The sequence below is a fragment of the Crassostrea angulata genome, chromosome 9 (genome assembly GCF_025612915.1).
Source record: "Crassostrea angulata isolate pt1a10 chromosome 9, ASM2561291v2, whole genome shotgun sequence".
In the NCBI taxonomy this organism is placed as follows: Eukaryota; Metazoa; Mollusca; class Bivalvia; order Ostreida; family Ostreidae; genus Magallana; species Magallana angulata.
Genome location: NC_069119.1, coordinates 2,704,841 through 2,717,730, shown reverse-complemented (window position 1 = coordinate 2,717,730; position 12,890 = coordinate 2,704,841). Strand labels below are relative to the sequence as shown.

The window sequence follows — 12,890 nt, the reverse complement described above, 5'->3', positions numbered from 1 at the left end:
AATTCCTACCTCATCTGAATGGCCGTTTAACACTGCCTTCGATGGCTCTGACACCTGTTTCTTTTTACGCGAAAACATGACTGGATCTGTGTTAATATCACTCCATGATCTAGTGACTCTGTTGCTCCAGACTCCAAACTCAGCACTGGGACAAATCTCACAGATAAATCTCCCTCAAATTATCAATAAAACGGTTCACAGAAATCAGGCTCCGAGAGCTGTGGCCGACATTTTCCCCTGTGCTACCTGGGCTATGACAGGTATTTAATGAAGGCTTAAACACTGCTACACACACTGTGTTAATTGGAACAGTCTATATATATTGTGAATACATACTCAGGGCTCTGGAATAACAAACCCATTATAGTCTGTTTCATTGAAAGAATTTACCTGGATTCTTTGATTCCTAACAAAAACACAGCCAAAGGGCAGTAACTCTCGGCCACACTGATTGAAAACAAATGGATTTGGGGAGAATTGTTCAAAAGGAAGAAAAGTATTAAAAAGCAAAAACTAAGATTATAATTTGAATTCTCTTTGTTGAATAATTAGAAAAAAATCATCTCATAATAAATGATTCTATGATAAAGTCAAATGACTTTATAAATATGAAAGTTTCATTTATTTTTTTTTTTCTCCAACAAAGCAATGCAATCAGAAGATCTCATGAATTTAGAGTGTTTGGATTTCAACTGTTTACACAAGTGGATAGTTATGATTAAAAAAAACTGAATGAAATTACAGCTGTTGATCATTATGCATACAACCACCAAATTCATATCACGCTTGAGTGAGCTTGAGGCATTTAGTCTACAGAGGAACTGGAATTTTGGATTACAGAATTTACACACGATTTACAAACACAAGTAGTTGATCCATTGATAATCTCCAAATAATAAGCTATAACACTGACTTGTCAAATCCTTAACATATTGTGGTTTCTCTCTCTCTCTCTCTCTCTCTCTCTCTCTCTCTCTCTCTCTCTCTCTGACTCTCTCTCTCTCTCTCTCTGAGATCTCTCTCTCTCTCTCTCTCTCTCTCTCTCTCTCTCTCTCTCTCTCTCTGAGAGTCTCTCTCTCTCCCCATAAAGAGTTACTGCACTTGGTAGACTTTCACAGTGTAGGATCAAGAATCACGATTACCAAATATATATACCAATATACCGGTACATGATGCGGAAAGGTGCATCCTGAGTAACAGTTCCTTTTGATCACAGCTAGTACAGTGCTTTCTAGAGTCTGGAGGACAAGAGTCACTAGATCTGTAAACTATTTCTAAAAGCCAAGCTATACATATGTATTTAAAAAATAATTAAATAAAAATAAATCATACTTGGTAATATGAAACAAAAATAAATGCAAAAGAAGAAAACCCAGATAAACATATAATTAGCTCTTAAACTGAAACCAAAATAGTTAATCCCTGATCCAGTCATGTTTCTAACAGAGCATCAGCTTGAAAAATGTGCAGTTCACTAAATGATTGACATTATTGCTAACATGTGGATGACAAAATCTTAGGTTTACTTTAAATTGTCAACTGTTCAATTTTGAGTCTTTGTCCGATTTCAACTTTCAACTGACAGATAAATGTGCCATGGTATTACTTTAAATAAATTTTGAGCTCACTGATAACTAAGTTTTAAATTCAATGACACATTATAACTACAATGGGATACTTACTTTGAGTCGACGGACACCTGTTCGGTTTTTCCGTTGGGGAGGTACACCACTACCCCCACGCTCTCGCCCGTGATTTCATTCATGTTCTCGTCATCGGGCGGCTCTGAGGGGTAGGACAGGGGATGGGGGCCCCGACCGTTACCACGGAAGTCTTCCAGGGGGGTCTTCTTAGTCAGGGGTCCCCCCGAGTCAGGCCCCGGCTTGGTCAGGCTCATGGCCCTACTGTAATAACAAATTGTTATTTTGTAATCAAAATAAAGTAACAAATGTTATACATGTACTGTAATGATAAATAGAAGAAATGTAATACAGAGTTGTCTCTAAGACCCAGAAGGCGGGGAATTTCCCCGCCTATAATGCCTTAATTACCCGGCTATTATTGCATTTCAACACAATGTAGCTATAAGCAAGACCCCCAGACCCCCTTCTACTTTTTTGTTTTTTCCTTCTCCTTCAATTTTTAGAGACAACCCTGTATTAACAAAACGACCCTATTGTAATCACAAATAATTGTATTTAAAATGTAATACAGTTAAAATGAAATGTAACAGTGTTAAAATGAAATGCAATACTGTTAATTTATAAAAATGAAATGTAATAGTGTAACAATTGTTATCAATATTTAGTATACTTTGAATGCTACCTATCTAATACCTGGAGTACCTGTTGATCAAGAGCAGTTGTCATTGCAATGTAACAGCAGAAATGTCACTAATAACATTGTTATATTATAACAAATGATGTTAATATATAATCTATGCAGCAATAATACTTGAAGATTATATTAAACTCATCAAAGTGCACACGTAAATTCTTAATGCAGTGTCACTGATTGTATTGTGCATGAAATATAAGGTCAACTATAACAGCTTGAAGCAAACTTTTAAGACCTTTAATACCACACCAGTATCATCAAAGTCATTCTTGTATTCATTTTGACATAAGATATCATCTAACACTATAAAACTTTTAATACTTTAGTTTGACCCATTTCTTCTTTTTCCTTTTACTCCAGGTGTCCAAGAACTAGGTAAGATATGTATTTACAACACTATTAAAAACTTTTTTAATACTTTAAATTAGTTTGTCCCATTTTTTTTTTTTACTCCTGTTAAAGAACTAGGTCAAATAGATAACTGATAACAAACTGTCAAATAAAGTCTCTTACTTACACAAAAGAAAAAATACCTACGTTTAACCCACACAGATATTTTACCTTAAGTTTAAGCAGTAAATCCAATCTTAGTTTACGTAATACCCGAGCTCTAACAGTCGTGCATGTTTACACCACAAATTACTCGGTCATGTTATAAGACATGGACAGCAGACCGGTCATCTCCGACCACTGATCTGACAGAGTAATGTTGCGCTTCATTAATTATTAATTAGCGGTCAATGACTCATTATCAGGGAATCTATATGCAAGAGGCATTTGATGTAAGGCTATCTTTTTTCAATCCCTTATTTACTTTTATTAGTGATTTTCTATTTTCTGGGCCAGATATAATCTTTAAGAATTAAGACTGCACCCAACACACAACTGATTCGATACAATGTTATATCACTTAGTAATGATTCAATAGATTTTCTACATTTAAGTCTGTGTTTGAAAAGTACTGCACATGAATAGTGCCTATATTTCAGACTAAGCATTGGAGGTTCAATTTAAGTGGTTCACCAAATTAGACTTTAATATGAGGTCAAAGTTAACAAATACCATTGACCTTCAGTTCATCAATTGTCAAAAAAAACCTGCTCTCTACCTATTTTCATACATGAAAGTATATAATTTTATATACTATATTAGATATTAAACCTGTGATGTCAGAATTGTGCAAGTTGTGTATTTGTTACAAAAAACTCAAAGAAATCATATTTTAGCAACTTGTAGGAAAAATATAATTGTAAGCAGATTAAAACAAATACCAAATCTAGAAAATATCATTGATGACAAAATCTTTGTTTGCAATATCATTGATTATATGTGGCAATTTCTGTCTCACAGAACAGACAAGAAAATAATAAAAAGCCTGGATTTGTACTTCACCTCATGGTATGCTGTCTGTTGCAGATCTTTATAACATTCCTAGATAACAAAACTCCAAAAGGCAACACTTAACGAAACAAATCAATATCTTTTACACTCGACAAAGGAAAAATTAAAGAATGTCAATCAATTCCTGGAAATCACAAAACTTCACTCAATTCTGACTTGACACACACAATCCTCATGGCTACAACCCTCCACACTCGGCCTGGTGGCCAACCCTGCTCCTTTCACCGTCAAATTCCAAAATATTTAAACGGCAATGATCCAGAAATTCGATTTAAAATCTAGAATGTGTACTCCATACTCCCATTGTTGAAGACTTTTCAATGGGCGTAAAGAAAGAAAACAAACGGCCTATAATAATACTGCCCTATTTTATGCAAATACATGTACCCGACACAAAGGCAGCATGGACGAGCAGGTTCTATAGAGAAACGACACAGGTCCCACTCTCGTCTAGAACTGTGCAGATATAAACAAGGTTATTATGCAGACATGTCAATCCGCTCTGTTATTATTTAAGCACCAGCATAATCTATTGTGTCCACGTTTAAAAAGCTCCCGAGTTGTTGGGTTGCAAGAAAGATCTACAGACAACAAGAGGTCTGCGTTATCTGCGGAGGCTTTTGTCACCACACCGCCTCAATCTCCCCCGAAATCTTCAAACACACAATGACGTCCCACACCTTTATTTCGAGGAAACCAAAAAATGGTTTCAATGATTCTTTTCTTCATTCAGCTCGATATCATTTCAGTTTTTGCCCCTCTCATTGAGCGTATCTGTAGTCACTACAAACATACATATGTAGTAGGACCATAAAAGTTATAAAGGTGAGAGAATTCCACTGGGGTGGATATACCCAGGATTAGTTTTTCAATTAAATTGAAATTGTACTGGACAGGTCAGCTATGATTTCCCAGTCATGGCTTTAGTCCTTCAAAAGTTAACATCCCCCTGGAGGCTTTAACCAACATTAAGATTCCTATCTCCCTATCGAATCCATTATCAACTGGGGTCATCGAAACGTTTTATGTAGTGCTGACTAAGTATGGAACCGTTAAAGCTCTGACTACCCCGCCCGGCTACTTCAGCGTTATCTGTCTCCCTGTGTCATCTACAACCGACACAACTCAATGATGTCAACGGCCAAATTCTTCCCTAATCCCTCCGTTTCTCGTCTGTCCAACGAAACAATTAAGTCTTAATTAGGAAGTAGGAGTCTTTACCCTGCACGCAGGCCAATATCTTTGTAGCTTAATGTCATGGAATCTCTATGTTCGATTTGAACAAACCTTTCTCGATTTTTAGAGAGTTGAAACTAAGAATATCTAACTAACAGATTACATATTAAACAAGACTTGTAATGTAACCTATAATTGGATCAATGCAACCATCATTTTTTTTAAATTTTCTATGCCTGGGCAATGACCAAAAAAAGAATATGAAACTTAATCTGAAGAATTTGTACAGACTGGATATTGACCTATTATACAATTAAATAGTACCAGATTGTGCAGAAATATCATAAATGCGAATGTAAATCAAAAACCATAAATTTAGACTGAGCCTTACTTCAGTGTTCTCCTAAAGCAACAAGCACAGTCCCCCATACCGGCCCATAGCTACATCATACATAGTCCCCAATAGCTACACCAGCTACATCATAGTATACAGATACTATCTACAGGTATCAATATCGTACGACATCGATACCGTACGAGTATCGGCCCCTCGAGACAACCCTGGGACTGTCCAATGTATTTTACTCGGGTCAAGTTAAAGGTAAGTTACACAGCTCGGATCATATCTCTTACTGCACTCTTATGTATATATACTCATAATTGATGTTCAAACTCTTATGTATACATATCTTGTTCAAACACTGGATTGTGTACATTATCTCATGCAGCAATGTGTACACACCCAGGAACAATGAATGAGGAAGTGAGGAAGTCTTAAGGTGAAACGTTATTGTAAAATCAGGTAACAGCATGTTGAACATGCTTGTAAGTACCTTACTTACAGCATTACAGCTATTCATGCATGTACTGAGGTGTCATAGAAAGATTCATGAACTCTCTCTCTCTCTCTCTCTCTCTCTCTCTCCTCAAGCTTGAATTAGGGTTATAATAACCTAAAATTCGTTTAAAATCGTTTAGATCAATGAACTCGAAAATAAAATGACCAATAATACCATTTCACTTACAATATAGCAGGAATAGTCTTCATCTTCTTCAAAAAATCCCAGAACAGTGAAAATTATTGAATTTAGAAATCAAAATTCCTGAAAACAAATCCTCCAAACTCTTAATAAAATATCACAAAACAGAATGTTCCTAAAAACATGTATTAAAATCCAGCAAAAATCTACATGTTATGTTACAATGGTTAAAAGGTGGCCTTTTTTCTCAGAACCACAGCTTGGAACAAGTAATTCACAATGCACTCATGAACACCAATTGTTGAGCAATGAATTGACATGTTTTAATTCCCTGGATTATGCCCCCTGGTGATCAGTCTATACAGATAATTAGGAGGCATTATCATGATAATTAGGACAAGTGCGTGCAAAGAAGACTTCACACCTTGAGTGTACTATGACACTGAGTTGTCTGCCATAATAAAAGTCTGTAGTGTGACTAATTAATCCTAGCCTGGAGGGGCTGTGTTGTTTATAAGGTAAGGGAGATAACTCGTATGATAAACTGTTACCAAGGGGAGGTAAATTGAATAAAAAGAATGCAAAGAATCTGAGTTTTTTTCTACCCTATATATGTCATCTCATTGAGTATGCAAAACAGATAGACTGGAACTATTTATTCCAATGAAAATAAACGATACAAAGGACTAATTTATAGCTTAGTCAGAGAAGGGTACATAAAATAGAAACAGTAATATTAATATTTTGCCTTTGGGATATTACTTCTAATGATTGGATCATCATTAATTGTCTTAGCTTTGTCAATAGACAAATGGTATTAAATTCTTTTTTTCTAATCAACATAAATAAAACAGTGGCCTCAATAAAAGAGTAAAATTAATTGTATAATAAGGAGATCAAGAACTCAGATTTTTATTAATATTAAGTTCTGTATAAGGTATGCATGCCCTTACAACAGAAACATCCTCCGAATTTATAATTTGAACTCAAGAGAAAATATCATTCAGTACTAATTGTTACATTTATCTCTATTTTGAATGATCTGATTACTTTACCAATTGTAATGAGTCCTCATCAATCCCGGAGACTATTGAAATCCTGATCAATAAACCACTAGTGTTTATCTACTATCCTCTGTTAATATGGTATTTCTCTATTTCATAGGGAACCTTGATATTAATATACGTATCACACGATCCCACTGTGGTTAAAATTGATCAACCTTTAGTCAATCTGGATGTTGATCTCTAAAAGACTGGAATGATCAGGAAGCAAAAATTTAAATCTGCCAATCGGGAGTCAAATCTTTCAATGAATCGTCCCACAGCGAGATGCCAAAGTCTCATACATTGTTGTAGAATATAAATAGAACTGGGTAATTCATAGTCTATCAAAGAGATAGAGTCAAAGACTCAATTAAAGTTATGTCATAGGTTCTATAATCAAAAAAGGTCATTTAAAAGTCACTCCCCTAGCTGATTGGCCGATGATGAGTTCATTTAGATAATCTATGTTGATTCTAAGAAGTCAAGTGCAAAGGTCACCGTCCGATTAACTCAAATTACATAACAAGCTCCAAAAATTTAAAATTCCTCATTACAAGACACCTTTTCAAATAATGAACCATATAAAGGCATAAAAATTGTAGTGACAATGTCGTTTTCACTGAGAGGGGGAGATCAAGGTATTGGGAGTTACTGAAGCAATCAAAGCGTGGATATATTATGTACATGTAGGTGTGTACAAACTGTCATCTTCAAGGAATTTCTGATTATTTATTGCAACAACACAAGGTTTTTCCTATCAAGTGAACCTGGTTTTTAAATTCATTGAACTAAAATAAAAATAAAAAGATTGTCTGCACCCGTGCATTGTGACTCATACATATATTGCAAGAAAACAACTCTTGGGTATTTTATCAGCATTATAAATATGTGTGCTGCTTCATTATAAAGTATAGGTTTGCACAGGTCATTTGAGTGCACTGTTTATCAGCGTGTAATCTATAATTACCACTGATATCTAATGCTTTAACTTTTATCTATCACCAAGTAAACACTTCAGATTCCTACATGTTTGCCTATACATTGTCAATCAATTGTAGCTGAATTGTAACATGTAATAGTCATACGTTATTTTCAGAAAACATAGCTTGAGGACTATGTTGCGCAGCAGTCCCTTTATATTGTTGAACTTAATATGTTATCAGTAAGTAAACATTCTAATTAAATGTTTTATTAAAATTACATATGGTTTAACAAGTCTCATCTTAAACTACATGTAACAACCGAAACCAACAAAATACAGTTTCTTTGAAACACAAGCATAAAAGAAAATATTAATATACGATGGTCTATTCTGACACTTTAAACACACTGTCACAGTATATATATCATGGATCAAAGCTCCCAACTGAAGCAGTTTTTATTGCAAATGAAAGATCTGTCTTACAGCAAGATGAATTCAGACCTGGCAGTTTAAGGAGACACAATTACCATGTCTTCCTTTTAAAATTCCATAAACTTTAATCAAAGTCAAGACTGTTTTTAATGCAAAATCACCACTATTTTTCTTTGTTATTCGTGCAAGCTCTGTGGAATTGAGTTGTCTAGCATGGCTGAGTGGAAATACATTATAATGCGCATGTAAAATGTACCGGTAGCTGAATTCTTATCAACATGTAAATGGACAGATTAAATAGTCTGGCATGATAATTATAAAGTACTGTGTGCAGATACACTAATATATATAGATGGGCGTGGAATAACTAACAGGAACATTTTGTTGTACTGATTCGATCAATCCAACAACTTGGAAAATTCTCAGCTCTTTATAGCATGTAATAAAGTTTATAAATAGTAAGTTAAAAATGTCAACAGTGGTTCATTTTTGAGGCTCTAGACTGTAAAGATTTGGTAATCTGCGACAAATCCATCAGCTGGAAAATGCTGTCAATTAGTTCATATCCATATAACGTCATGATACCTAATTAATAACATTTTGGAAAAATTCAACAAAATTTCATCCCCATATACTACAGTAACTTTCTACTACTGCTGACCCTTTTTTCTATCATACTGACAGTGCTGACTGTAACAATGTGTGCACCTCTCAGAGAACAGTCTGTCAATCAAACGCATCAAAAAAACATGTTGACCATGATTGACAACTGTTTGTCCATGTGAGCCTTTATATGCAGTTATAAAATACATGTATAATCTGCATGTCCGCAACAAAAATAGAGACGTCCATAAAAACGTGAAGTCTGATCAGATTTACTAGGTGTCATCAATCACTGGGTTTACCCATTTCTCTCTCAGTCTGTGTCCTCCATAAATACCTTATATGGTGATGAACGAGATTCTTCAACTCATTGACTGTACATTTCGTGTGGATTCTGAGCCGTGCAAATAATCTCTTCTTTCTTTAATGGAAGTCTTTCTTTGAATTTCATATCTTATTTTGAATTTGATCATCAAATTCTGATCATTTCACTGAATTTAGGATACAGAATTTTAAGATTAAGAGATTATAATAACATAAAAATGTGATGTTTAAGGATTGACCAATCACGGTACTCAGTACCCAGTATTTCAGACTTCAAGGTCAAGGGAAGCTCTGAAAAATCTTTCAACAGATGATTTTCAATTTTCTGTTTGGAGACTCAACTTCTTCGGAAAAATGAGCACATTTTATGCCTGAGACACGATATTAGCAGTGAGGAGTGAAATATTGGGGGTTAGCTGTAACTGGACACCTGGGTGTCCGCCTCACTGGTCACACCCAGCCACCATGTCCGCCTCACTGGTCACACCCAGCCACCATGTCCGCCTCACTGGTCACACCCAGCCACCATGTCCGCCTCACTGGTCACACCCAGCCACCATGTCCGCCTCACTGGTCACACCCAGCCACCATGTCCGCCTCACTGGTCACACCCAGCCACCATGTCCGCCTCACTGGTCACACCCAGCCACGAACACTAACAGACTCCATACAGTCATCTAGGTAATTCAGACACAGACAGCCACTGCTTTGAACATACTTATAGTTACAGAAAATTTGAAAAATTTGAAGGCTCACTGACTTCAACTGCAATCACAATTTCTTTTAAATGATAAATAATCGTTGATTAAATCAAAGACCTGCATGATGCACAAAACTTATCCTCATATTCAAAGCATGATTTCATGTAATTTATACTCATCTACTTATAATGATTTAAAAATTCAACCTCAGTGAGCTATCACCTTATCATGTTGACTGAACTTTCAATCCAACTCAACCTCTCCCAAAACATAAAGGTTCTTATCTTTAATCTCAGTTAAATCATTTTTTATAACTTATGTCTACTTAAATAACAGCCATTTGACAACCTAATAATTTGTGTCATCTACAGCCTTACTTGACACACCAAAAAGATATACATTCTAAACAAAGATTTTGGAATATAATTCTTTTAAAACTCAGTTACAAAAAAAGATGAGAAAATTGATGTCGACACTTGACCATAAAGATGCTGTAATAATGATTTATTACTCAACTACGATGCCAAAAAGGGTGCATAATGCTTTTTAAAGGCATTTACAGCCAACAACAAAATATTTCTTTTAAATTAAAGTCATTACAAAGACTGGAGCATGCTGTAAAAGCCACAACTATTCATGACACACAGAACAATGTTGACCTCCCCCTCCTAGGATCACAACCAAAACAAAACAAACTTAACAGCTTCAAATTATTATATAAAATGATGGTTTAAAATGAACAGGAATATACGTCAATTACAACTGCAATAGGTCAATAAGAAATATCCAAAGCGGAAATATGTCAGCTGAAAAAATAATTTTACAACTGCGATAAATCATTTACAGTGCAAAAAATTACTCATTTTGTACTTAAACCATTGCTCTTGAATTTAAGTAATGAAAATGTCGTAATGCTGTAATACAAATGTTTAAAAGTATTTTTTATTAATAAAAAGCAGCTAGTAATTAATTTTCTTCTACACCTTATAAAAACTTACCAAATTTAAGTCACTTTAATGAGAACAGAATTCAAATTCAAGCTCCACAGAATCGTCACTTGAGTCAATATTTTCCCAATGACATTTGTATTTGTGCCCCTTAATTTATAGAGCACGCACTTATAAGTCAGGTAAACGCAAACATTTCTCCGTCTGTCATAAAGTCCAGAACAGCTTATGTACAGTTCCAGAAACTCAATACACCACCCACTTATTTGTCCAATAAAAGTATTCCCAGATTTAGCTTTCGTTTAAATCCAAATCCGAAATAGAAGAATATTTAAACAGACCGGGATCACAGAGTTGTAAAATGGACAACTTTATCACTGTATCTCTCAGGTCCTAGAAATTCAATGTATCTAGAAACTCTGAATTAGAAAAAAAGGATAGAAAAAGCCATTAACTTGGGAAATTCTTAGGTCTATGAAGTGTGAAGTTAAACCCATACTGACACGGCCCAGCGGTTCAACACAAGAGATGAGGGGTCTTAGGAATCAAACGCCAGGTATCAAACGCAAACAAGGAAACTCGTTTTTCCAGGTGTCAACAAAAAAAGCCACACCTCCAAATCATATACACAAACGTAACAAATACACAGAAAAAAGCTCCGCTCATTCATCATCGGGGAATCTCGCCGGGGCCTGTAATGTATTGAAATGTTTATGTTGTATTATCTGCTGTGTACAATACACAAAAGCTCTGTTTGAAGGAACCCTCAGACGGAATAAGCCGAGGAAGAAAACCTGTTGACTAAATGATTGGGTTTTACTCCTGTGAGAGTTTTATATAAATACTCAAGTAATAACTTCCCCGATTGGACGATAAATATTGATATTGACCGATTCTTATTATTATATTGTCAGAATCGCTAGCTTGTTTAAGGACAATCATTTTTGATTTCCTACGCGGTCTTTTTCTTTTTTCTCTTTACTTACACTAAAGGTTCAATTATAACTTAATAAACAGTTATAAGCTCTATCAGTATCTGTAAAAAGCATTTAATGATCTCTACAAATTTCACAGTTTTATTATGTAATACATAATTAATGGTTTGCAGGGGAGAAAGAAAGGAAATAATAGTTTGAAATGATCAAATACAAATTGTTGTGTGTGATATAGGGCTGTCGAATTTGCTGATGAAAAAAAATCAATTACCAGGACCCCACAGACTGACCCTGTGTCCCCACCCCTTACCGAATAATTACAGGTAGTAGTCAAACTTAATAGTAGACTTGGTCAACTGAAAATGACCCATCTTATATACTGTAAAAAAACATAGAATGAGGTAAGACTGTGGCAATTCTATAATAAGGGCCGCTCAGTGACCTCTTGACCCAGTTTCTGTCAGCAGGGCTGTAGGGTAGTACATTGTGCCACTGGGTGGGTATCACATCTATGTGGTCATTTTGTCACCCTTCACTTGGTCCATTTAAAGTGATCATTTAGGTCAACAAAGTTCTGGTATCTCTACATATAATTCCTGGGCCCCTGTATTTGTTCCACAGTATGAGCATAAATCTGTAACTATAGCCATTTGTTCCACTGTATGGACTATAATAGCCAGCTGTCATTACTGAATTCATGGGTAAGGGAGGGGGGTTGGGTGCTGATGACGAAATGACCTATGACATCAGGGCTCCTCGGTCCAGGAATGGTCTGTCAATCTTATAACCTATAATGCAGCTTAGAATTGTTTATCATTATCATTATTTTTTGATGTGCATTAAGACAGGATATACATGTATTGATATATGTACTAAGATTTTGAACCTCTTATCATGTATTAAAAAACTGATTTATATTTTGAAGAATTAAAGGCAATTTCACAACATATCACTACAAAATATGTACATTTTATGCCTCATAAGATTAAGTTGTGTGTGTGTATGGGAGGGGGTGTTAAAATCAAAGTACTGACAAAGCTAGTAGATCGAGTTACTACATCAGTGACGGCCAGCCTCTGTATAGAG

General features: G+C 35.3%; 1 protein-coding gene across 12 annotated transcripts in view; it reads right to left on the bottom strand.

The window, feature by feature from the left end:
• Window positions 1-12,890, bottom strand: part of LOC128162468 (protein cordon-bleu-like) — a 48,359-nt gene that overhangs the window by 22,703 nt on the left and 12,766 nt on the right. For 7 of the 12 annotated variants that reach the window (XM_052825689.1, XM_052825683.1, XM_052825685.1 and 4 more), the window contains one exon: window positions 1,683-1,904. In XM_052825689.1, the coding sequence (XP_052681649.1) occupies window positions 1,683-1,904 (222 nt within the window). Of the gene's footprint in view, window positions 1-9; window positions 283-1,682; window positions 1,905-3,729; window positions 3,750-5,305; window positions 5,407-6,949; window positions 7,098-10,920; window positions 11,313-12,890 lie in introns of those variants that run through there. The other 5 variants (XM_052825694.1, XM_052825691.1, XM_052825690.1 and 2 more) reach the window with 5 other exon arrangements.